The sequence below is a fragment of the Oncorhynchus kisutch genome, linkage group LG13 (assembly GCF_002021735.2).
Source record: "Oncorhynchus kisutch isolate 150728-3 linkage group LG13, Okis_V2, whole genome shotgun sequence".
Lineage (NCBI taxonomy): Eukaryota > Metazoa > Chordata > Actinopteri > Salmoniformes > Salmonidae > Oncorhynchus > Oncorhynchus kisutch.
The window spans coordinates 70,298,735-70,325,854 of record NC_034186.2 but is presented as its reverse complement, the minus strand read 5'-3'; the positions used below and the strand labels follow the sequence as shown (position 1 = coordinate 70,325,854).

General features: G+C 45.3%; 2 protein-coding genes across 2 annotated transcripts; both read right to left on the bottom strand.

Moving 5' to 3' along the window:
• Positions 1-3,268: 3,268 nt before the first annotated feature.
• Positions 3,269-21,620, bottom strand: LOC116376679 (fibroblast growth factor receptor 4-like). The gene is made up of 7 exons (XM_031838017.1): positions 21,467-21,620; positions 10,478-10,599; positions 9,931-10,135; positions 8,909-9,054; positions 7,306-7,450; positions 6,232-6,385; positions 3,269-4,134 (listed from the first exon to the last, which is right to left on the bottom strand). Exons 1-7 carry the CDS (start codon positions 21,522-21,524, stop codon positions 4,047-4,049), a joined length of 918 nt encoding a protein of 305 aa, XP_031693877.1. The 5' UTR covers positions 21,525-21,620; the 3' UTR covers positions 3,269-4,046.
• Positions 21,621-21,726: 106 nt separating this feature from the next.
• LOC109901426 (oocyte zinc finger protein XlCOF22-like) lies at positions 21,727-27,107 on the bottom strand. The gene is made up of 3 exons (XM_020497418.2): positions 26,890-27,107; positions 26,419-26,602; positions 21,727-26,281 (listed from the first exon to the last, which is right to left on the bottom strand). The coding sequence occupies exons 1-3, from the start codon at positions 26,914-26,916 to the stop codon at positions 24,828-24,830; spliced, it is 1,665 nt and encodes a 554-aa protein (XP_020353007.2). The 5' UTR covers positions 26,917-27,107; the 3' UTR covers positions 21,727-24,827.
• Between the last annotated feature and the right edge of the window lie 13 nt (positions 27,108-27,120).

Below are 27,120 nucleotides of genomic sequence, written 5' to 3'. Positions count from 1 at the left end.
GTGCATCAAAGCGGGGACCGAGAGACTGAAAAACAGCTTCTATCTCAAGGCCACCAGACTGTTAAACAGCCATCACCAACATTGAGTGGCTGCTGCCAACATACTGACACTGACTCATCTCTAGCCACTTTAATAATGGAATATGTATGTAATAAATGTATCACTCGCCACTTTAAACAATGCCACTTTATACCATGTTTACATACCCTACATTACTCATCTCAAATGTTTATACTGTACTCTATACCATCTACTGCATCTTGCCTATGCCGTTCGGCCATCGCTCATTCATATATTTTTAAGTATATATTCTTATTCATTCCTTTACACTTGTATGTATAAGGTAGTTTTTGTGAAATTGTTAGGTTAGATTACTTGTTAGATATTACTGCACGGTCGGAACTAGAAGCACAAGCATTTCGTTACACTCGCATTAACATCTGCTAACCATGTGTATGTGACAAATACAATTTGATTTGATGAACAAAGACATTTCTAAGTGACCACAAACTTTTGAACGGTAGTCTATATACAGTATGTTATTGTAAGATTCAAAACATAATAGGTTGAATATTAAAATGTGCTATTATGGCCATATACATGGAGGCTTTAGAACTTATTGTCATCAAAGGAATTTATTAGACCTAGTTTGATATTGGAGTAGCCTAGGAGTAAACAAAAAACTTGTGTTTGTTTGTGTTCTAAATGTAAAGTGAAATCATCAGTGGAGTGTAGAGCAGAGCACTAGCCTAAATAACGCTATATTTGATCAAATTACCGCTTGGAATAGCGGTAATGGAATGAAACCAACAAAACTCTCCAGCGGTTCCAAACCCTTGTTCTTGACAGAGCTCGGGGCGCACATAACGTCTGAATAAGACGCACCGGAGACTCTTACCGTCATGCTGTGGTTGCACTGCACTCCAAATTGTGTTTTCTAGTCAGAGCGTGGCACCAAACGGGCTTATTATGAAAATGGTATTTTCTTTTGAATATACCTCAGTGAATATTTTATTATACGTGAATGAATATGTTTCAAAGTAAGTGTTTGGCGACACCTTTGGATGAGCAAAGTGCATAGCATGTCAGAACAGCTCGTAACATGAGCCTGTAATTAACATGTGTTTGTTAATTAATTAATTCAGCCTGAAAATTATAATATATTTGAAGCAGGGCACATTCTCATTTTAAGCTTTGAGAATTGCTCGATGGAAATGTTGTAGCCCTAAGCCTGAATGTTCCTCTAAAATTGCTACATGAAAAGTGGCCTGTCTCAGTCTCCATAACAGGCCCATCTGTATAAATTCTTCTGCCCCGTGGGTAGCCTGACATGATTGTAGGCTACTGATTTACCCTTCTGTACTTCTCCCGCTCAACCACACTTCCGTTCCTTCTGTCTTTTGATTTCTACTTGTCCCACGCCGAGATATGTTCGCTTTCATCATGTTGTTTTGGCTAGGATAATATCCGCCCCCCCTCGCATTTCGCGTTCCGTTTCATTTTCCCCTGTCACTTTCTCTCGGAGTGTTTGTTCCGGGGTTGGCGGGTGTCAGTGGCGGCTCCCCCGCATCAGATGGGGCATTGTTGGAAAGTAATGATGTGGGAACACCTGCCTCTCCAGAGAAAACCTATATTTTATTTCAGTCCATACATGTTTTTATATACAAGGAAACATACAAAACCAAGTGACATGCACGAATGTCCCAGTCTATAGCAATTCAACAGAATAGAGACCACGTGTTCTAAAAATGTCTTTGCCAGGCCCTAGTTGCTATATTATTCAAGAGAACTATACATGCTCTAGTCATTCTCATTCCAATGGAGATGTCCACTGAGACAGGCTTCTGTAGACGGGTATACTGCTGTCTTGCTGAAACATGTTGCACTCCAGTTCACAGCATAGTTTATCATTGACTGCAGGTCAAGTAGCATCAGCTAGTCACCCAACTATAGACTTAATGTAATAACCAATGTGTGTGGTTATGGGTATACTTATCACTATATTGTGAATGGATATTCTTAGGAAACAGAATCAGCAATGATAAATACTTGGTGCAGGATAATAATAATGAATCCTAACAATTATTCCTATATGATATGTGAGGTAAAAGTGTAGCTGGTCATCTTTTTGTAAGCCTACTCCAATCCTATGACCTTTAGCTACTGACATGAGGTCAGAAGCCAGACCATATGCCAGTGTCTAAGGGCAGCCCTCAACTTTACCTGGTGACATTAGAAGGGAAATCTGATTCTAGGTCAGTGCCTAGGGGCCAGAGCTATCCAAACACAACCATGGAGGCAGAAAGCCCTCATGCGACTGACCTCATTGTCATCTAGTAGTCCTTGGCCATCCTGTTGAACCAGCAACATCCATGAAGGCGGATGATTTTTACCCATAAATGCCTCAAAGGCCAAAATAAAACGCTGTTCACTGGCATTTCAAATGAAGAGCGCTTCAAATTTCCAAATGGTATTTTGATGAAGCATGACTGTTTTATGGACTTTTGGCTCCACAGTTTTGACCTCAGCCTTTACACCTAGCATCTAGGACACACAAATGGCCTGTAACAAGCCAGACGGTGGCCGGAGACTTGAATAATCAGTTTAATAACATTATCCTCGCTGTGCTCTGTAGCGCGTGGACGGTACCCTTTAACAGAGTGTCATCATTAAACCACAGCATCTCCTTCCGTTATTAACGACAGCCTACCTTCAACCAGGCACACATAGTAAAACATCAACAGACAGTCCAGGCGTAATGAAATAAATAGTTATGAGAAGAGCCATTATAGTGATAAGCGGTGAAGCAAATACGGTAAGGTTAGAAAGGCAACAGAGGAGAAAATGAAAGAATGAAGTTGTAGCCTGGCTGGGAGAGGGAGAGTTATTAATGGTGCTGTAGGATGCAGTGGGGAATGAACCATGTGTAACCACATACATAGCCTCACTTAAAACAATGGGTAGATGCCTCAAGGTTGTCTGTCGGTCTTCTGTTATTGACTGGGCATATCGTACGTAGGCTCTCTCTCCGTGGTTAGATGGCGTGTGTGAGGTGCAGTAAAGGTCAGCAGTAGAGGAAGGCCTTGCAGAATGGATAGGGAGTGGAGGGAACTGAGGTTACAGAGAGGATAGGAGGTCAAGAGGCCATTGGATTTACTGTATGTGTTCAAGCTTGTACCAGCATCCAGCTTTCCCAGCATTGTCAATACTCCTCCCGCTCCCGATATGTCCTACATTTAAATCAATGATAAAAGACACTGGGGAATTACTATTAGAATGTCTCAAAGGAACTTTATATCATGAATATTAAAAGTACAGGAAATACAGCAAATAGATAGCTCTGAGGGTAATGTTTGAAAGTGCTTCAGTTGTCATTGGAATATAGAGATAGAAAATAATCTACAAGTGTACATCTTGTCTGTATACTTTGAAGTGCATCACCACTAGTATGCTACATAAGGTTATACATTTCCTTGAGAAAGAAAATCCACACCAATATTCTACACCACGTAAAAGTATTGAGGGGAAAAGGCACATTTGTGATACAGCAGTCACATTATATTTGCAACGTAAGAGACATTCCTTTTTGTGAGCCCAAGGCTGCAAAAGTGGTGGTGGTGGTGAGCAGTTTATCCCAAGGTAACCTCCTGAAACTGGTCTGCAGCTGCTCAGGGTTCACACAGTACAAAAGACTCCTCCCCCCCGCCTTGCCTCAGATAAGAAAGTGAATGTCAATTTTGCAGGTTGCGAGATCAATAAAGAGAAAATTGCACACCTTTTGTTCAAGAACACTTCAGCCAAGCCCGCTGGAAGCAAACCACCCCAGTAAAACAATCATTTGTCTCCCTCCTCTTACACGCAGCCAGCCTTTGATAATAGCTTCGATTTTACTCTGCATCCTGGCTCACTGCAACTCTGCATCCATAACCCAGGCACCTCTCCTCCCACCTCGACATCTTCCCTCCTTCCTATTCCTCACTCCCTTGCCCCCTTTACCATCTTTCTCCATTTGTTCCCCTACTTCTCCTCTCCATCTCTTGGCGCGGTCACACCAGTGGTTGTTTGTCTCCACTGGTAGAGGCCAGAGACTCCACACTGGCTGTGTAGATGGGCTTCTTCTGAGAGTGGTCATCACTGGAGGTAGAGAGAGGAGGAGGAGAGAAAGAGTGAGTTGCACCATTATGTGTAAATGGACTGCTCAGAGAACCACAGAGGAGAGAAAGATAGAGAGTCGCACCATTATGTGTAAATGGAATGCCCAGAGAACCCCAGAGGAGAGAAAGATAGAGAGTTGCACCATTATGTGTAAATGGACTGCCCAGAGAACCCCAGAGGAAAGAAAGATAGAGAGTTGCACCATTATGTGTAAATGGACTGCCCAGAGAACCACAGAGGAGAGAAAGCTAGAGAGTTGCACCATTATGTGTAAATGGACTGCCCAGAGAACCACAGAGGAGAGAAAGCTAGAGAGTTGCACCATTATGTGTAAATGGACTGCCCAGAGAACCCCAGAGGAAAGAAAGATAGAGAGTTGCACCATTATGTGTAAATGGACTGCCCAGAGAACCACAGAGGAGAGAAAGCTAGAGAGTTGCACCATTATGTGTAAATGGACTGCCCAGAGAACCCCAGAGGAGAGAAAGCTAGAGAGTTGCACCATTATGTGTAAATGGACTGCCCAGAGTACCCCAGAGGAGAGAAAGCTAGAGAGTTGCACCATTATGTGTAAATGGACTGCCCAGAGTACCCCAGAGGAGAGAAAGATAGAGAGTTGCACCATTATGTGTAAATGGACTGCCCATAGAACCCCAGAGGAGAGAAAGACAAGTAAAAGAGAACAAATAGACTGCCAACCAGTAATCTACAGAATATACTGTAGGTCAAACACACAGATGTAAAGAGCAACCTAACCTCAATAGCTTTCATATATAAGACAGAATACCTATTACAGAAAACATGTACTGTACTCATGTTGTAATCACGCTGATATGAGGTTGTGGGTCACAATGTGTCTGATTACTGTGTATTTATTATTATTTTAACAGTACATACTATATGACCACAGTATCCTTACATGTTTTGCAAGAGTCTGGTGAAAACGCATCCACATGAAAAAAATACTATAGTATAAATACTATAGTATGCATTGCAGTGATTTTGAGGACTACAGTCTGCAAAACACTACAGTGAATACTGTAGTACTTAGTAGAAGTATACTGTAGTATCTACAGTTAACTCTATCTACAGTATAAATACAGTAGTTAAACAAAACGTGTAGTATATACTACAGTAATTAATGTAGTGTTTTTGTAGACTGTAGTATAATGTAGTATTTACTGTAGTGTTTGTGCAGACATTACTGTAGTGTCCACTAGAGTGTTTTGTTTTATTATCTTTTACATAGAAGTGGAGGCTTTCACTTAGAAGAAACCTACTAGAGAACCTGTAACGTCAGCTCTTTTCTCTAACCTGTAAGTAGGTAGGACTGGGGTCTGAACGTCAGCTCTTTTCTCTAACCTGTAAGTAGGTAGGACTGGGGTCTGAACGTCAGCTCTTTTCTCTAACCTGTAAGTAGGTAGGACTGGGGTCTGAACGTCAGCTCTTTTCTCTAACCTGTAAGTAGGTAGGACTGGGGTCTGAACGTCAGCTCTTTTCTCTAACCTGTATGGAACACAATATATGGTCTATACTTGGCATGCAGGTTTTTTACTTATAGGTGGCACATATTGGGATAGGGGAATGGGTAGGGATATGCTAATTAAATACTGTAGTATTTACTTTAGTTTAAAAAAGTCTACAAAATACTACACATGATTGAGGGATACTACAGTGTGTAGTATAGTTTTCTATAGTATACCACAGAATTCTATAGTAAGTACTGTAGTATTTTATAATAAACTGTAGTATTATTTCATGTGGGCAGGGAAGAGATCAGGGAGGAAGTCAGCGACTGAGTCTAGCTGGTCACCGCCACTGGGACATAGCGGTCTACAAGAACACTAACACACACAGTAAATCCACCTTAGCCTTGGTACTATCGTAAGAGTCAGAGTGAAATATAAGGCAATATATATAATATATTGGCCTGGCTATAATCTGGGATAAATGGAAGAGTGGAGGGGAAGGAGATAAGAGAACGGAGGGGGCACCACACACACACACACACACACACAGAGAGAGAGAGAGAGAGAGAGGTGAGGAGGGCACTGTGCCACAGAGCTCAGCACTCACATGGGTCCCTTGGTGCTCTTGGCCTGCTTGGCCCTGCGGACCAGGAAGACGGTGATAGACAGGATGAGCACCAGGAGAACCGCCCCCGCCACGGAGGTCATCAACACCAGGTTGGTGGAGTCGTACCAGGCTTGGTTGAGACGGCCGTTGGTGGCTGCAGGCCGGAGAGTCAGACACACTACAGGCTTTAATACCAGATGATTCACAGACAGATTATTTTGTTAGCCTAGCTCCATACTGTCCATGTTGTCATGTATCCAACTCTACTGGATAAAATGGTTATAATCTGACCCTGCTGGTCATCTATGAAAGTTTGAATGTCTTGAAAAACGATCTGGCCTTAATGGCCACATGCATCTCCACCCGGTACAGCCAGAAGAGCCTGATTCCTCTCTAGGTTTCTTCCTAGGTTCCTGCTTTTTAGGGAGTTTTTCCTAGCCTCTGTGCTACTTCATCTGCATAGCTTTCTCTCTGCGGTTTTAGGCTGGGTGTCTGTAAAGCACTGTGACAACTGCTGATGTAAAAAGGCTGTATAAAAATACATTTGATTATTCACTTCCACTTCATACTGAAGCAGTGTCTTTACTGTTATAATTGACATGCATCCAGTTTGATTGGCGCAACTGACTTGGAGGATAGATAATTGAAACGATTGTAATCGCAATGATTAAAATTGAAAAACTGAAAAATTGAAAAACCCGTGACCATTAATGCAGCGTAATCATCTCGCAGGTCGCTGATAAAAATGAACAATGATCAGTATGATAAATTGGATTAGCTGTAACGTAATGAGTCCTCTTCTTCAGTGACATATTTAGTGTCCTAAGACATGTCCTCTGCAGTGGCCAGTTCCTCTCCTCCATCACATAGCCGTAAGACCCTCGCCTTCACGGGAGCCTCTCGCTAGACACTCCCCTGTACCCCTCCTCTACATATGTGCATTGGCCCTAACATCTGTACCTCTCACCCTCCCTCTTGTCCTTCCTGCATTCTAACCCCTACACATAATGTCCCTCTTCATAACCCCTGACCCCCGTAGTCCCCCCCCTTCCTAACCCCTGACCCTCTACCTACCTGTCAGCACAGTTATGGAGATGGTGCTGCTCTTCTTCAGGCTGGACAGGGTGGGATGCTCAGCCATGCAGGTGTAGTCTCCACCATCCTCCATCCTCACATTCTTCAGCTTCAGCTTGGAGGAGGGCACAATCCAGTCATCTCCCTGTTAGAGGAAAGGATGGTGGGTGAGAGAGAGAGAGGAGAGAGAGAGAGGGGTGCGAATGGAGGAAAAAGCGAGCGAACGAGTCAAGAAAACATTTCTCAGTGGAGTTACATTATGTGTGTCCCTTTGAGAGAAGCGATAAACTCCCAGACAAGGTGTATTTACCTGAACAGTAATCCCACTGAATAAATTCCACATAAACCCCATTCACTGACCTAGATGGGGAAATCAGCAAAGAATAGCACGGCAACACTGTTAACAACACATAATGAGAAAACGGGAGGCACTGTGGACACAGAACTAGCTGCTGGGCTATTATTAAGAGGGAGAGTTAGACACAGTAGGGGAGAAATAATAGGGGAAACAGAATAGAAACAAACCAAAAAAAAGACATTACACCATGCAAATGATTTGGCTCCTGGGATCTCCCATTTTCCTGCCAAGAAAGTACATTTCAATTTGAATGAGGGGCTGAATTAAGAGGATTTCCAGGAAAGGCCAGGTTTGGCCAAAACAGCATTCTGTATGCAAATCCACTGGCTCAGATGCATCTAGCCTCCTGCCTGCCTCCCATTGACATTACTAGAGACCAGGACTGTGCAGTCAGTCAGCTGCTGTCCATCAAATGGCCCATACTGTTGGTTTCTCTGCCCCCATAATTCCTCCCATCCCCATCCTTGAATACTTTCTACCACTTGTCTAGACCTCATTAAACCATTAATCCTCTGAGTGGACATGCTGCTCTCCAGAAAGAGGAGGGCCCAAACCAGGGAATAACATGAATACTGAGTACCTCTTATGGTGCTGAGAGAGAAAGAGGAGACAGAGATGTATAAACAGTTATGCAAATAGTTATGAATGTGTGGACAGAACAGTTCAAAAGGTAGATGGAGGATATTCACAGTGACGGATATTGGAGGGTGGAGGGGTATTCTTTCTAAAGACATTCAAATTCAGAAAAATGTATTAAAATGAGGACTAAGTTGATTTTAAAGGTGTGAAATTGCATCAGGTCTGAAATAGTGGACCACAAAGTGCTGAAGTAGTGATACCTTATTTTACCACTAGGGAGCAGCAAATCAATTCACCAAGGTCTTATTGTTGCCTGCATGGCCATTCGGGAGTTTGACATTTAGCATTGAGAGGTCTTAATTCCCCTGGGTATTTGGTTTGTGGCTTTGGTAACAGCAAGTTGAATAATTCAACAATGGTTAACTGAACATTGGAAAATCATTAGGAATCTATCAACAGATTGGCTTTCAGGTTGCCACTTGTCTAGACCTCATTAAACTATTAATCCTCTGAGTGGACAAGCTGCTCTCCAGAAAGAGGAGGGCCCAAACCAGGGAATAACATGAATACTGAGCACCTCTTATGGTGCTGAGAGAGAAAGAGGAGCGGGACAGAGAGTGAGAGATCGAGCGATAGAAGGCCAGATCCTGACAGACCCAAACTCACATATTTCTTCCAGAAGTATTGTGGTGCCTCAGAGGCTGTGGTGGAGCACTCCACCTCTACGTCTTCGCCTAGTGTCACAAGCAGGTTTTCCTTGATGAACTTCCGTCTGGAGGAGGACACATCGTACACAGACAGCTCACGCATGTCTGAACAGGGGATCAGAAACACAGCAGGTTCAGGCAGAAATCAAGAAGAATGCATGTGTGATGGTTTTAAGAGGTTTGAGTGTGTGTGTGCAGCTGTTCACACAGTGTACAAACATGCATAGACATCAGTCAACAGAGTCATATCCTTGAGTATACTGCAGTATCGTGCCTCAAATCCTCTACAAATTGCCCATGAGGGAACAATCAGATAATGGTAATTGCCATCATCTTCCTAAGTCCTCACAATGGTGCACTGTGGAGTGTGAAGGTTCATTTTCTCCCTCTCTACGTCAACGGAACCATCTCCATGTGCCTTGGGCTCTCTCCTTCTGTCCACACAAATAATTCCCCATTATCGATTGCTCCACAGGCAAAGAAGCCTATCAAAAGACGTGACGGACGATTTGATCGCCCCTGTAGCGCAAGGGAAAATAGGCTTCACGCTATGACCACCCTTTCATGTGCCTTGTACAGTACAATATGTCTCTTCTTCTGGTTATTTGTATTTCTATTCCCCTGTGAATTTCCGTTTCTGGAACATTGTTTTTGAAAACAAGGAGAATGGATATACTGTACGGTGGAGTGGATAGCAGGCGCTCCTCCTGGAGAGCTACTACTGGGTGTGCAGGGGTTTGTTCCAGCACTACACTTACCCTCCAGATTCAGCTAATCAAGGTTCTAGGGAGCAGCTGATACAAATCAGGTGTATTAAAGCAGGGTTGTACTAAAAGCCTGCATACCCAGCAGCTCTCCAGGAGGTTTGGTCTTTCCTGCTGTGCCAACTTATTGGCCATCGCGCCATTTTAAAAACAAAAAAACAAAAAAAAACAGCTGTTACAGACATGCATGTGACTATATAGCCCACCCCAGACTCACAGTTGATGGTGATAGCCAGGGGCTGGGAGGAGTTGTCGGTTGCCGTGGCGTTGTCTGAGACACAGCGGTAGAGTCCCTGGTGGAAGTAGCTGTGGATGCTGCGGATGGACAGAAGCAGTTGGCTCGCCTCATGCCTCAAGATAACACCAGGGATACATCGGCGGTACATGGGCTCCTCCTCCAGCCGATACCACTTATTCATGTACTGATGAAGAGTAGGAGAGAGAGGAACAGTTAGAGAGAGAAACAGAGATTTACCTCATCTGCAAACAGCAGTCATATGCGGGACTGGCACAGTGATATGAGTAGTAGTGAGAATGATTACCTTCTTGGTCTGCACACATTGGTAATTTTATATACAATAAAAATGATAAAGCTGAGCCCTATTGACATAAACATACTGCACTAACTGAAGTCGAGTTCAAGTCATGTTTCGATAAGTGTAGAGCCTCAACACGCTTTACTTCACATAGTACAGCAACAGAATTGGCAATCATATAACCCAATTAGAAGTAAAGTCAGAGGTAGAAGTAGCCTGTGTCCTGACCTTGGAAAACTTCTCAAAGTGGACTTGGCTGGTGTTGAGCTCCGAGTCAGAAAGCAGACATTCCAGGGTGACTTCATCGTTCTCCAGAACAGGCTTGTCTGGTCCCTTTATGACCAGGGCCGCTAGACAGCACAGAAGAAGACAACAAGGACCAAATCAACCCCATCATCATACACTTTAGTTGTTGTTTAGCTAATCTTGTCCCATGGCTGGTAGTAGACGAGATTATTGTTTAGCCCACCTATTTCTAGAGTCATTCCAGTGGGGTTTCTTTGTTGAGAAGTATTTTGATACACTTCAGTGGATGGGCTGGTGCACCTAATATTAGGCCACATATAGACTGGGCTGGTGCACCTAACATTAGGCCACATATAGACTGGGCTGGTGCACCTAACATTAGGCCACATATAGACTGGGCTGGTGCACCTAACATTAGGCCACATACAGACTGGGCTGGTGCACCTAACATTAGGCCACATATAGACTGGGCTGGTGCACCTAACATTAGGCCACATATAGACTGGGCTGGTGCACCTAACATTAGGCCACATACAGACTGGGCTGGTGCACCTAACATTAGGCCACATATAGACTGGGCTAGTGCACCTAACATTAGGCCACATATAGACTGGGCTGGTGCACCTAACATTAGGCCACATATAGACTGGGATGGTGCACCTAACATTAGGCCACATAGAGAGCATTAGACTGTGCTGGTGCACCTAACATTAGGCCACATATAGACTGGGCTGGTGCGCCTAACATTAGGCCACATATAGACTGGGCTGGTGCACCTAACATTAGGCCACATATAGACTGGGCTGGTGCACCTAACATTAGGCCACATATAGACTGGGCTGGTGCACCTAACATTAGGCCACATATAGACTGGGCTCGTGCACCTAACATTAGGCCACATATAGGGCATTAGACTGGGCTGGTGCACCTAACATTAGGCCACATATAGGGCATTAGACTGGGCTGGTGCACCTAACATTAGGCCACATATAGACTGGGCTGGTGCACCTAACATTAGGCCACATACAGACTGGGCTGGTGCACCTAACATTAGGCCACATATAGACTGGGATGGTGCACCTAACATTAGGCCACATATAGACTGGGCTAGTGCACCTAACATTAGGCCACATATAGACTGGGCTGGTGCACCTAACATTAGGCCACATACAGACTGGGCTGGTGCACCTAACATTAGGCCACATATAGACTGGGCTGGTGCACCTAACATTAGGCCACATATAGACTGGGCTCGTGCACCTAACATTAGGCCACATATAGAGCATTAGACTGGGCTGGTGCACCTAACATTAGATCACATATAGGGCATTAGACTGGGCTGGTGCACCTAACATTAGGCCACATATAGGGCATTAGACTGGGCTGGTGCACCTAACATTAGGCCACATATAGGGCATTAGACTGGGCTGGTGCACCTAACATTAGGCCACATATAGGGCATTAGACTGGGCTGGTGCACCTAACATTAGATCACATATAGGGCATTAGACTAGGCTGGTGCACCTAACATTAGGCCACATATAGGGCATTAGACTGGGCTGGTGCACCTAACATTAGGCCACATATAGGGCATTAGACTGGGCTGGTGCACCTAACATTAGGCCACATATAGGGCATTAGACTGGGCTGGTGCACCTAACATTAGGCCACATATAGGGCATTAGACTGGGCTGGTGCACCTAACATTAGGCCACATATAGGGCATTAGACTGGGCTGGTGCACCTAACATTAGGCCACATATAGGGCATTAGACTGGGCTGGTGCACCTAACATTAGATCACATATAGGGCATTAGACTAGGCTGGTGCACCTAACATTAGGCCACATATAGGGCATTAGACTGGGCTGGTGCACCTAACATTAGGCCACATATAGGGCATTAGACTGGGCTGGTGCACCTAACATTAGGCCACATATAGGGCATTAGACTGGGCTGGTGCACCTAACATTAGGCCACATATAGGGCATTAGACTGGGCTGGTGCACCTAACATTAGGCCACATATAGACTGGGCTGGTGCACCTAACATTAGGCCACATATAGGGCATTAGACTGGGCTGGTGCACCTACATTAGGCCACATATAGAGCATTAGACTGGGCTGGTGCACCTAACATTAGGCCACATATAGGGCATTAGACTGGGCTGGTGCACCTAACATTAGGCCACATATAGGGCATTAGACTGGGCTGGTGCCCCTAACATTAGGCCACATATAGGGCATTAGACTGGGCTGGTGCACCTAACATTAGGCCACATATAGGGCATTAGACTGGGCTGGTGCACCTACCATTAGGCCACATATAGGGCATTAGACTAGGCTGGTGCACCTAACGTTAGGCCACATATAGGGCATTAGACTGGGCTGGTGCCCCTAACATTAGGCCACATATAGGGCATTAGACTGGGCTGGTGCACCTAACATTAGGCCACATATAGGGCATTAGACTGGGCTGGTGCACCTAACATTAGGCCACATATAGGGCATTAGACTGGGCTGGTGCACCTAACATTAGGCCACATATAGGGCATTAGACTGGGCTGGTGCACCTAACATTAGGCCACATATAGACTGGGCTGGTGCACCTAACATTAGGCCACATATAGGGCATTAGACTGGGCTGGTGCACCTAACATTAGGCCACATATAGGGCATTAGACTGGGCTGGTGCCCCTAACATTAGGCCACATATAGGGCATTAGACTGGGCTGGTGCCCCTAACATTAGGCCACATATAGGGCATCAGACTGGGCTGGTGCACCTAACATTAGGCCACATATAGAGCATTAGACTGGGCTGGTGCACCTAACATTAGGCCACATATAGGGCATTAGACTGGGCTGGTGCACCTAACATTAGGCCACATATAGGGCACTAGACTGGGCTGGTGCACCTAACATTAGGCCACATATAGGGCATTAGACTGGGCTGGTGCACCTAACATTAGGCCACATATAGACTGGGCTGGTGCACCTAACATTAGGCCACATATAGACTGGGCTGGTGCACCTAACATTAGGCCACATATAGGGCATTAGACTGGGCTGGTGCACCTAACATTAGGCCACATATAGGGCATTAGACTGGGCTGGTGCACCTAACATTAGGCCACATATAGGGCATTAGACTGGGCTGGTGCACCTAACATTAGGCCACATATAGGGCATTAGACTGGGCTGGTGCACCTAACATTAGGCCACATATAGGGCACTAGACTGGGCTGGTGCCCCTAACATTAGGCCACATATAGGGCATTAGACTGGGCTGGTGCACCTAACATTAGGCAACATATAGGGCATTAGACTGGGCTGGTGCACCTAACATTAGGCCACATATAGGGCATTAGACTGGGCTGGTGCACCTAACATTAGGCCACATATAGGGCATTAGACTGGGCTGGTGCACCTAACATTAGGCCACATATAGGGCATTAGACTGGGCTGGTGCACCTAACATTAGGCCACATATAGACTGGGCTGGTGCACCTAACATTAGGCCACATATAGGGCATTAGACTGGGCTGGTGCACCTACATTAGGCCACATATAGAGCATTAGACTGGGCTGGTGCACCTAACATTAGGCCACATATAGGGCATTAGACTGGGCTGGTGCACCTAACTTTAGGCCACATATAGGGCATTAGACTGGGCTGGTGCACCTAACATTAGGCCACATATAGGGCATTAGACTGGGCTGGTGCACCTAACATTAGGCCACATATAGGGCATTAGACTGGGCTGGTGCACCTAACATTAGGCCACATATAGACTGGGCTGGTGCACCTAACATTAGGCCACATATAGGGCATTAGACTGGGCTGGTGCACCTAACATTAGGCCACATATAGGACATTAGACTGGGCTGGTGCCCCTAACATTAGGCCACATATAGGGCATTAGACTGGGCTGGTGCCCCTAACATTAGGCCACATATAGGGCATTAGACTGGGCTGGTGCACCTAACATTAGGCCACATATAGGGCATTAGACTGGGCTGGTGCACCTAACATTAGGCCACATATAGGGCATTAGACTGGGCTGGTGCACCTAACATTAGGCAACATATAGGGCATTAGACTGGGCTGGTGCACCTAACATTAGGCCACATATAGGGCATTAGACTGGGCTGGTGCACCTAACATTAGGCCACATATAGACTGGGCTGGTGCACCTAACATTAGGCCACATATAGACTGGGCTGGTGCACCTAACATTAGGCCACATATAGGGCATTAGACTGGGCTGGTGCACCTAACATTAGGCCACATATAGGGCATTAGACTGGGCTGGTGCACCTAACATTAGGCAACATATAGGGCATTAGACTGGGCTGGTGCACCTAACATTAGGCCACATATAGACTGGGCTGGTGCACCTAACATTAGGCCACATATAGGGCATTAGACTGGGCTGGTGCACCTAACATTAGGCCACATATAGGGCATTAGACTGGGCTGGTGCACCTAACATTAGGCAACATATAGGGCATTAGACTGGGCTGGTGCACCTAACATTAGGCCACATATAGGGCATTAGACTGGGCTGGTGCACCTAACATTAGGCCACATATAGGGCATTAGACTGGGCTGGTGCACCTAACATTAGGCCACATATAGGGCATTAGACTGGGCTGGTGCACCTAACATTAGGCCACATATAGACTGGGCTGGTGCACCTAACATTAGGCCACATATAGACTGGGCTGGTGCACCTAACATTAGGCCACATATAGGGCATTAGACTGGGCTGGTGCACCTAACATTAGGCCACATATAGGGCATTAGACTGGGCTGGTGCACCTAACATTAGGCCACATATAGGGCATTAGACTGGGCTGGTGCACCTAACATTAGGCCACATATAGGGCATTAGACTGGGCTGGTGCACCTAACATTAGGCCACATATAGGGCATTAGACTGGGCTGGTGCACCTAACATTAGGCCACATATAGGGCATTAGACTGGGCTGGTGCACCTAACATTAGGCCACATATAGGGCATTAGACTGGGCTGGTGCACCTAACATTAGGCCACATATAGGGCATTAGACTGGGCTGGTGCACCTAACATTAGGCCACATATAGGGCATTAGACTGGGCTGGTGCACCTAACATTAGGCCACATATAGGGCATTAGACTGGGCTGGTGCACCTAACATTAGGCCACATATAGGGCATTAGACTGGGCTGGTGCACCTAACATTAGGCCACATATAGGGCATTAGACTGGGCTGGTGCACCTAACATTAGGCCACATATAGACTGGGCTGGTGCACCTAACATTAGGCCACATATAGGGCATTAGACTGGGCTGGTGCACCTAACATTAGGCCACATATAGGGCATTAGACTGGGCTGGTGCACCTAACATTAGGCCACATATAGGGCATTAGACTGGGCTGGTGCACCTAACATTAGGCCACATATAGGGCATTAGACTGGGCTGGTGCACCTAACATTAGGCCACATATAGGGCATTAGACTGGGCTGGTGCACCTAACATTAGGCCACATATAGGGCATTAGACTGGGCTGGTGCACCTAACATTAGGCCACATATAGGGCATTAGACTGGGCTGGTGCACCTAACATTAGGCCACATATAGAGCATTAGACTGGGCTGGTGCACCTAACATTAGGCCACATATAGGGCATTAGACTGGGCTGGTGCACCTAACATTAGGCCACATATAGGGCATTAGACTGGGCTGGTGCACCTAACATTAGGCCACATATAGGGCATTAGACTGGGCTGGTGCACCTAACATTAGGCCACATATAGGGCATTAGACTGGGCTGGTGCACCTAACATTAGGCCACATATAGGGCATTAGACTGGGCTGGTGCACCTAACATTAGGCCACATATAGGGCATTAGACTGGGCTGGTGCACCTAACATTAGGCCACATATAGGGCATTAGACTGGGCTGGTGCACCTAACATTAGGCAACATATAGGGCATTAGACTGGGCTGGTGCACCTAACATTAGGCCACATATAGGGCATTAGACTGGGCTGGTGCACCTAACATTAGGCCACATATAGGGCATTAGACTGGGCTGGTGCACCTAACATTAGGCCACATATAGACTGGGCTGGTGCACCTAACATTAGGCCACATATAGACTGGGCTGGTGCACCTAACATTAGGCCACATATAGGGCATTAGACTGGGCTGGTGCACCTAACATTAGGCCACATATAGGGCATTAGACTGGGCTGGTGCACCTAACATTAGGCCACATATAGGGCATTAGACTGGTCTGGTGCACCTAACATTAGGCCACATATAGGGCATTAGACTGGGCTGGTGCACCTAACATTAGGCCACATATAGGGCATTAGACTGGGCTGGTGCACCTAACATTAGGCCACATATAGGGCATTAGACTGGGCTGGTGCACCTAACATTAGGCCACATATAGGGCATTAGACTGGGCTGGTGCACCTAACATTAGGCCACATATAGGGCATTAGACTGGGCTGGTGCACCTAACATTAGGCCACATATAGACTGGGCTGGTGCACCTAACATTAGGCCACATATAGGGCATTAGACTGGGCTGGTGCACCTAACATTAGGCCACATATAGACTGGGCTGGTGCACCTAACATTAGGCCACATATAGACTGGGCTGGTGCACCTAACATTAGGCCACATATAGACTTGGCTGGTGCACCTAACATTAGGCCACATATAGGGCATTAGACTGGGCTGGTGCACCTAACATTAGGCCACATATAGGGCATTAGACTGGGCTGGTGCACCTAACATTAGGCCACATATAGGGCATTAGACTGGGCTGGTGCCCCTAACATTAGGCCACATATAGGGCATTAGACTGGGCTGGTGCACCTAACATTAGGCCACATATAGGGCATTAGACTGGGCTGGTGCACCTAACATTAGGCCACATATAGACTGGGCTGGTGCACCTAACATTAGGCCACATATAGGGCATTAGACTGGGCTGGTGCACCTAACATTAGGCCACATATAGGGCATTAGACTGGGCTGGTGCACCTAACATTAGGCCACATATAGACTGGGCTGGTGCACCTAACATTAGGCCACATATAGACTTGGCTGGTGCACCTAACATTAGGCCACATATAGACTTGGCTGGTGCACCTAACATTAGGCCACATATAGGGCATTAGACTGGGCTGGTGCACCTAACATTAGGCCACATATAGGGCATTAGACTGGGCTGGTGCACCTAACATTAGGCCACATATAGGGCATTAGACTGGGCTGGTGTACCTAACATTAGGCCACATATAGGGCATTAGACTGGGCTGGTGCACCTAACATTAGGCCACATATAGGGCATTAGACTGGGCTGGTGCACCTAACATTAGGCCACATATAGGGCATTAGACTGGGCTGGTGCACCTAACATTAGGCCACATATAGGGCATTAGACTGGGCTGTTGCACCTAACATTAGGCCACATATAGACTGGGCTGGTGCACCTAACATTAGGCCACATATAGGGCATTAGACTGGGCTGGTGCACCTAACATTAGGCCACATATAGGGCATTAGACTGGGCTGGTGCACCTAACATTAGGCCACATATAGGGCATTAGACTGGGCTGGTGCACCTAACATTAGGCCACATATAGGGCATTAGACTGGGCTGGTGCACCTAACATTAGGCCACATATAGGGCATTAGACTGGGCTGGTGCACCTAACATTAGGCCACATATAGACTGGGCTGGTGCACCTAACATTAGGCCACATATAGGGCATTAGACTGGGCTGGTGCACCTAACATTAGGCCACATATAGGGCATTAGACTGGGCTGGTGCACCTAACATTAGGCCACATATAGGGCATTAGACTGGGCTGGTGCACCTAACATTAGGCCACATATAGGGCATTAGACTGGGCTGGTGCACCTAACATTAGGCCACATATAGGGCATTAGACTGGGCTGGTGCACCTAACATTAGGCCACATATAGGGCATTAGACTGGGCTGGTGCACCTAACATTAGGCCACATATAGGGCATTAGACTGGGCTGGTGCACCTAACATTAGGCCACATATAGGGCATTAGACTGGGCTGGTGCACCTAACATTAGGCCACATATAGGGCATTAGACTGGGCTGGTGCACCTAACATTAGGCCACATATAGGGCATTAGACTGGGCTGGTGCACCTAACATTAGGCCACATATAGGGCATTAGACTGGGCTGTTGCAGCAGCTTACTGTTTGAGTGAAAAATACAATGTTTTATTTTATACAAGTGCTTCATTTTCCTTCTTGTTGACTGGTTCAAACCAGGCTGGCAATTAGCCAAACACAGCCAGATGAACAACAGGTTTGTCTACTTGACTAGGAGATGCTGGTAATAAAGTAGGAGGTCTCCTGCTGGACAAAGCGTTTTAGTGCAAAAACACATACACACCACAAACTTGAATTACTTGAACAACACGTTGAAAGCACACCAGTTCATGGGGATGACTGTGGCATTATCGATCCACACCATGGACCATGCTGAAGAAAAGCAATTGGAAACATGTTTTTAGATAGTGACAAAAAACTAAACAGTGACTTAAATTGCTTTTCTCCACAGGCATTGAGTCTCCAAGGTAAATCAAATCCCATGGAATTGGATTGAGGTGCAGAGATTCATGTGATTTGTCACACATTCAATTTGTATTCAAATAATTGGCTTTTCAGGGGAGTTCCGCTCTCAATTAATAATTGAATCGATTACCCAGGCATAAACAGAGACAATATAAAAAAATATTTATAAACTCAGCAAAAACAAGAAACGTCCCTTTTTCAGGACCCTGTGTCTTTCAAAGATAATTTGTAAAAATCCAAATGAATTCACAGATTTTCAATGTAAAAGGTTTAAACACTGTTTCCCATGCTTGTTCAATTAACCATAAACAATTAATGAACATGTGGAACGGTCGTTAAGACACTAACAGCTTACAGACGGTAGGTAATTAAGGTCACAGTTATGAAAAATTAGGACACTAAAGAGGCCTTTCTACTGACTCTGAATAATACCAAAAGAAAGATGCCCAGGGTCCCTGCTCATCCGCGTGAACGTGCCTTAGGCATGCTGCAAGGATAAACGGATTCGCATTTATTGTGGAAGGAATGAGCCTTAACACCGAGGTCTGTACTCTGGAGCGGGATCGATTTGGAGGTGGAGGGTCCGTCATGGTCTGGGGCGGTGTGTCACAGCATCATCAGACTGAGCTTGTTGTCATTGCAGGGAAGACATCCTCCTCCCTCATGTGGTACCCTTCCTGCAGGCTCATCCTGACATGACCCATCATGACAATGCCACCAGCCATACTGCTCGTTCTGTGCGTGATTTCCTGTAAGACAGGAAAGTCAGTGTTCTGCCATGACCAGCGAAGAGCCCGGATCTCAATCCCATTGAGCACGTCTGGGACCTGTTGGATCGGAGGGTGAGGGCTAGGGCCATTCCCCACAGAAATGTCTGGGAATTTGCAGGTGCCTTGGTGGAAGAGTGGGGTAACATCTCACAGCAAGAACTGGTAAATCTGGTGCAGTCCATGAGGAGGAGACGCACTTAATTAAGTACTTAATGCAGCTGGTGGCCACACCAGATACTGACTGTTACTTTTGATTTTGACCCCCCCTTCGTTCAGGGACACATTATTCCAATTCTGTTAGTCACATGTCTGTGGAACTTTTTCAGTTTATGTCTCCGTTTTTGAATCTTGTTATGTTCACACATGTTAAGTTTGCTGAAAATAAATGCAGTCGACAGTGAGAGGACGTTTCTTTTTTTGCTGAGTTTACATACACATCTGCGTCACCTGATTTTATGCAGCACTTGAGATCATTTCAGCGCGACCAAATAAACACTTGCAAAACCGAGAATATATTTCCCACAATATAATAATATACCAACCATGATAACACACCATGTGCAGGTAATGAGATAATGAGTTCAAGTTAAATCTGAGTATAAGCCCTTATTTGATGCCAACACAGCTGATCTACAATATCTTGTCAAGTAGTGGTGGAAAAAGTATCCAATTGTCATACTTGAGTAAAAGTAAAGATACCTTTATAAAAAAAAAAAAAAAAAAAAAAAAAAAAGTTAAAGTCACGCAGTAAAATACTACTTGAGTAAAAGTCTAAAAGCATTTGGTTTTAAATATACTTAAGTATCAAAAGTAAAAGTAAAACTATGAATCATTTCAAATTCCTTGTATTAAACAAACTGGATGGCAGTGGTGGAAAAAGTACCCAATTGTTACACTTAAGTAAAAGTATAGATACCTTAATAGAAAGTTACTCAAGTAAAAGTGGAAGTCACCCAGTAAAATACTACTTGAGTAAAAGTCTAAAAGTATTTGGTTCTAAATATACTGAAGTATCAAAAGTAAAAGTATAAATCACTTCAAATTCCTTATATTAAGCAAAGCAGACGGCACCATTTTCTTGTTTTGAAAATGTACGGATAGCCAGGGGCACACTCCAACACTCAAGACATTATTTACAAACGATGCGTTTGTGTTTAGTGAGTCACAGATCAGAGGCAGTAGGGATGACCAGGCATGTTCTCTTGATAAGTGAATTGGACAATTTTTCTGTCCTGCTAAGCATTCAAAATGTACTTTTGGGTGTCAGGGACAATGTATGGAGTAAAAAGTACAGTATTTTCTTTAGGAAAGTAGTGAAGAAAAAAATTGTCAAAAATATAAATCGTAATGTACAGATAACCTCAAAAAACTACTTTAGTAGTACTTTCAAGTATTTTTACTGAACTTTTACTGTACTTTACACGACTGTTGTCAAATAAACTAACTTGAAGGACAATGCTGAACAGAGTTCACATTTGCAGTTGAATTAAAACGAATAAGCCTACATAAAATGTAAGTGTATAGAGAGAGTAGAATAAAATTCACTCAGTTAAAGTAAATAAAATTATATTTACCAATACTGCTGTGAGCATGTGCAATTACTAAAATCGCAAAGAGTATAACACCTCTCATGTTTGTTATTGGATTCTGGGTCTTGATGAGTATTCCCACTCTGCTTCACTGTCTGTATCCAAATAATGCAAATCCGTCTGACTGTCGAAAGGAACGTCTGGCACTATACTTATTGATACTGGAGGAGGCGTGGCTTCCAGGGTTGTCTTTCTTTCAAAGTTTGGAAACAAGCTTTACACACACACACACACACACCTCTTTCTTTCCACGTGCCGACTGTTTTTATTAAAGTGTTCTTTTTTCTGTTAGGTTTTAAATAATATCTACAACAGTGGAGAACAGTTAAGTAAATACGCTCCAATTACCAATCACTTGTTAGTGCGTCACTTGTCTCCGTGTGCTCAGGATGTTGATGTAGTTTCACGCAGGTCAGTGCTATACGGATCATTGGAAAGTCCCTACCCTAACCACAACCATAGGACTTACCTAACATTTTAAAATCCTACTTTAATGGGGTAGGGATGTCCCAAAGATCCCAGATAGCACTGACCGTGTCATGCATGGTTCTCCAACCCGGTTCCTGGAGAGCTACCCTTCCGTAGTTTTTCGCTCAGGATGGTAGCTCACCAGGATCATGATTGCAGAGACGTACTGCCATCTATAGGTCAATTACCTATCATTAACCAAACCTGTCCCAACTTCAGGTGGGTCCGAAAATGGTTCCGTTTACACTTAATTACATATCATGACACACAAGTGGAAGGACGCTCTTTACCCATGAATGACTGTTCTGCGTCGCCTGATTTTACGCAGCACTTGAGATCGTTTCAGCGCAACCAAATAAACACTTGCAAAACCTATAACAAAATCATCTCTTTCCAAAAGGTACTGTGAAATGCTGTTGAGTTTCGAGGAACCGTGAACAAACTTGAAACAGAGCCTTTTCATGGACACATTTTGATTTGTCATATTCCCAAGAACGCCCTTCTCATACGTTTTTCATTTTTCTGTTTCTAGTAAACCAATTCTGCTATTTCTGTAGTGTCATCACTAGTGGCTTGTCATGCTATATGTCTGATATAAGATCTCCCAGATAATTGTACAAGCCTTGCCTGTTGTTGGGAATCCCAGCTGACCGTGGTTTTAGTATCAGTTTATACCAGTTAGTAAACATCTGAGACACTCCGAAGCACATCTTGGGTCAAAGAGGCTGGAATGAAATTATCATTACAAAAGGCCCTATAGATGATATTTTTAAACAACCCTGAATGACTGAGGGCAATCATTTACTGAAAACTGGTCTACGTGGAAAAACAGATGGATATATAAAATGTATTTTGACAGGGAGACATCTCTTTTACAGATGAGCCCTGTCTGTATACATACACACTATATACATCAATATAGACAAATATTCACATCAACACACAATCATAGAAAACAAACACAATCTTCGGTAAAAAGGTCCTCAATCAGTCTTTTGAACTTCCCTAGAGGCTACAGAATACCAAAGAAGGGAAGTTGGCCATACAGAAGTTTCAATAGTTTCAGTGTCTGGAAAATAAAGACCACAGGCAACAGTAACATTTGAAAATAGTGGGAGGCAACACAGATATCTAGATCAATAGTTCAACCTTTTTCAGTAACTGGACCCCCACCTGAATTGTGCTCGGTCTGGACTACTCCTGAAGCACAGGGGGTTGGTGGCACCTTCATTTGGTAGGATACGCTCATGATAATGGCTGGAGCGGAATGGTATCAAATACATCAAACAAATGCTTTTCATGCGTTTGATTCCATTCCATTCCATTATCATGAGCCATCCTCCCCTCAGCAGCCTCCACTGCTGAAATACCCCCTCATGTGCATTTTACCACTATTTTCTCAAGTACCCCCTGTGGATAGGCCAAGTACTCCCAGTGGTCCTAGTACCACTGGTTGGGAACCACTGATCTAGAGAAGGGTGTCAAACTCATTCCATAGAGGGCCTAGGTGTCTACAGGTTTTTGTATTTTCCTTTCAATTAAGCCTAAGACAACCACATGTGGGGAGTTCCTTACTAATAAGTGACCGCAATTCATAAATCAAAGGACAAGGGAGTAGCTAAAACCCGAAGACACTCGGACCTCCATGGACAGACTAGTTTCAGTGTCTGTGTTTCTGCTGCTGTGCTTCTAAATGTCCACTAGGTGGAGATCTGAAGCAATAGAAAACAGGTCAACAAACCATGTGTCTCTGAGAAATGATCCTGATAAAAAATATACTTTGTATAAGAAATATCTTCCAACAGTGAAGATATTGATCCTCAATAAAATCACTAAACCACTAACATATCAGTTGTCATGAAGTTTAGTACAGTGTGGTTTATGCAAATATATGTATTTTTTATGTACTAGAATGATCTAATCTGAGATCAAGGCACAATGAGCTAAATAGATAAACTGATATACACAAGTATATAAGGGCCTATAGACATACAATATCAGTTTCTATTATTACAAAATATATATTACATAATGATGCTAAATACAACATATCCTCACTTACTTTTGATGTATTATTTAACCTTTATTTAACTAGGCAAGTCAATTAAGAACAAATTCTTATTTACGGCCTACCCCGCCCAAACCCTCCCTAACACCTTACCAGGACGACGCTGGGCCAATTGTGCGCTGCCCTATGGGACAATGTCTTACAGTGTCATATATTTGAGATGATGTTATCTGTGGATTTTGCTAAACCAGTAAAATACATTTTAAAAATCATCCAAAGCTCTCAAATATCATCTTTATTAGACTAATCATGGTACTTGACTTTTTTTTTTACCCCTTTTTCTCCCCAATTTCGTGGTATCCAATTGTTAGTAGCTACTATCTTGTCTCATCGCTACTCCCTTACGGGCTCGGGAGAGACGAAGGTTGAAAGTCATGCGTCCTCCGATACACAACCCAACCAGCCGTACTGCTTCTTAACACAGCGCGCATCCAACCAGGAAGCCAGACGCACCAATGTGTCGGAGGAAACACTGTGCACCTGGCAACCTTGGTTAGCGTGCACTGCGCCCGGCGTAGTGCACGCTATTCCAGGCCTAAGACTTCCTTAGGCCTGGAATCTTTTAAAGTGGAATTCAATCTGAAATATGTCATAGATCCCATTGATAGACACTTCATTTTTCACTTTGTCTTCTCACCCTCCCTTCACCAACATGCCTTTACACATTTTCCTCCTCGATGAGTCTCAAGCTTTCGGCCTCTTCTCACCTCTCCATGTTCCCATTCCAGTTTTCCCACCTCTCCCTTAGCCTTTGATCCAACAATCTACTGCATCAAGCTTCCATCTCTCCCTCTCACCCCTCCCTCTCTCTCACCCCTCCCCCTCAGTGTCCCCCAGGTCATCCTCCTCTACCCCTTCTATGGAGTAGTGCTCCAGAGTTTGGTGTCTGTTTCTGGAGGGAGCGTCCCCAAAACGCAGCCCACAGTCCTCACAGGTGTACAGCTGAGCCCTTCCTTCCCTGCTACTGTCTGGTTCTGCTCTTCCGGAGGGGATCTTCACACCGCTAGACTGGCACTGGAGCTCTTTGTCGGAGGTTACAGTCAGACCTGACCCTGGAGGAGCAAGGAGAGACCCAGGCGAAAGGATTTTGGTCGGGGCAGGAGTAATGCTAGAGCACACGTCAGTATGGGGGCTGTTGCGTATCCTGTTTGGATTGGCACTGGGGCGTCCCACAGCAGCTGAGCTGCCTAGACTCTGTCTCCCCCTATGGGACCCACCGGCTTCTCCACCCCCTTCCATATCCGACACCATCCCATGGACAGTGCGCTGGTGGAAGCGGATGCCGGAGCGGTTGGAGAAGCCCTTCCCACAGAGGCTGCACACAAACGGCCGTTCCCCGGTGTGGATCCTTGTGTGGATCTTCAGTGCCCCCGACTGGGTGAAGCACTTCCCACACTGGGTGCAGCGGTAGGGCTTCTCACCTGTGTGGGTCCTTTGGTGGGCCCGGACCCCGGCCAGGTGGGGGAAGCCCCTCCCACAGTAGGTGCAGGTATAGGGTCTCTCCCCAGTGTGGATGCGACGGTGGATCTTCAACGCTCCCGACTGGCTGAAACTCTTGCCGCAGTCAGGGCATGAGTAGGGTCGGGCGCCGGTGTGTACGTTGAGGTGGATGCGGAGGTTGGAGTGGGAGTTGAAGGCGCGCCCGCACTCAGTGCACAGGAAGCCGCCAGCCTTGTGAGCGTGCTGGGTGCGCTGGTGCTGTAGCAGCTGAGAGGGTCGGGGGAAGGAGGCTGGACAGTGCATGCATGGGTGTAGGGTGGGGGACACTGTGGTCACCCCTCCAACATGGTTCTGGGGGGGTTTGTGGCCCTGCTGGTGGCGGAGGAGCTGGGAGCAGGAGGGGAAGGAATGCTGGCAGGACAGGCCATGGTGGGAGTGGTGGTGGGGCAGGCAGGTGGTAAGTGGGCAGTGGTGGTGGTAGTGGGTGTGCGTCTGGGAGAAGGGAAAGTCTGCTGCCCCCTGTTGGTGGTGCAGTAGTTGGGTGCAGGTCTGGAAGCCCAGGCGGCAGCAGAAACAAGGGAAGGTGGGAATTTGAGGCAGGGGGCTTGGTGAAGAAGTACCCTGGTTAGTGGAAGTGGTAGAGGCTGCGCTGGGGCTATGGGTGCTGGTCTCCTTGTCCTGACTCTGGGGCTGACTGAGCTCTGGGCTGTAGGTGCTGCTGGGCTCGGGCTGTGAGGACACAGTGCCTCTGGGCTTTATGGTCTGGAAGGAGGAAAATGAGGAAGAGTATGGGCAGCCAGGGCAAGTGCAGGTATGGTGCTGAGCTGTGTATAAGTGGGGGAAAAGACAAAAGCAAGAAAATAGATTTATTATAAAGCCAGACAAGCCATTACCTATGAAAACAAAAGTTTCCTTAGTATTCCCTGTCCTTTCCTATTACTCCACAATGTTCTCCACTCACCTTGTCCACTGATTTCTCTGGCCTCTCTAATGCTCTCTGCCTGGGCCTGGACCTGTCTGGGCTGGGCTGAGCCTGGGGCTGAGCCTGGGCCTGCTGGTGGGGCGTCCTTTAGCCCCAGAGCCCCCCCAGACACCATCAGGTCTCCAATGAACTGGTGCATCTCCAACCAGGAGCATGGGTCATGCTGGGTGGGGAAATGAAGAGGAAGGATAGGGGTCAATTGTAAATAGCAATGAGATTGCTTATACTACAACATGTTTAATTTGTGACTTACATATACATATACAATAGCAATAGTTATCAGTTTAACAAATATTTAAACTGTATTATATATATATATTTTTTACAATAATACTTTTTTAATCCAAGACTGATTTTTGGTTCCTTTCTTATTATGGATACAAATAGGCTACACAATCATATTCTCACTTCTTCAAAATATGCATTTTATTGACAGGCCTATATACTTACGCTCACAGCGAACTTGTCTTTGTCCATGTAGAATAATGTGTACAGTTATACAAAGTTTTTGCCGTCTGTTCGTTTCATCAGCCTACATTGCTCGAAGCAAGAGAAAGGAATTTGAGCTTCGTAACCCAACGGTCTTCCGATCGACACTGAAAGGGATATATATTGCAAGCTGTTGTGTGTTCTTTACGCCCGCCACATTTCCCTACTTGTGTTATCTTCGCCGGATTTGAC

What these genes read in the sequence shown, in the direction of transcription:
- LOC109901426 (XM_020497418.2), bottom strand. Translation starts at nt 26,916, where the DNA reads ATGGACAAAGACAAGTTCGCTGTGAGC. An exon ending in AAGACAAGTTCGCTGTGAGC is followed by an intron (nt 26,603 to 26,889) that starts GTAAGTATATAG and finishes TTCCCCACCCAG; the next exon opens with CATGACCCATGCTCCTGGTT. An exon ending in CAGAGAAATCAGTGGACAAG is followed by an intron (nt 26,282 to 26,418) that starts GTGAGTGGAGAA and finishes ACTTATACACAG; the next exon opens with CTCAGCACCATACCTGCACT.
- LOC116376679 (XM_031838017.1), bottom strand. Translation starts at nt 21,524, where the DNA reads ATGAGAGGTGTTATACTCTTTGCGATTTTAGTAATTGCACATGCTCAC. An exon ending in CTCCATAACTGTGCTGACAG is followed by an intron (nt 6,386 to 7,305) that starts GTAGGTAGAGGG and finishes TCCGGCCTGCAG; the next exon opens with CCACCAACGGCCGTCTCAAC. An exon ending in AAGAGCACCAAGGGACCCAT is followed by an intron (nt 4,135 to 6,231) that starts GTGAGTGCTGAG and finishes CTCTACCTCCAG; the next exon opens with TGATGACCACTCTCAGAAGA.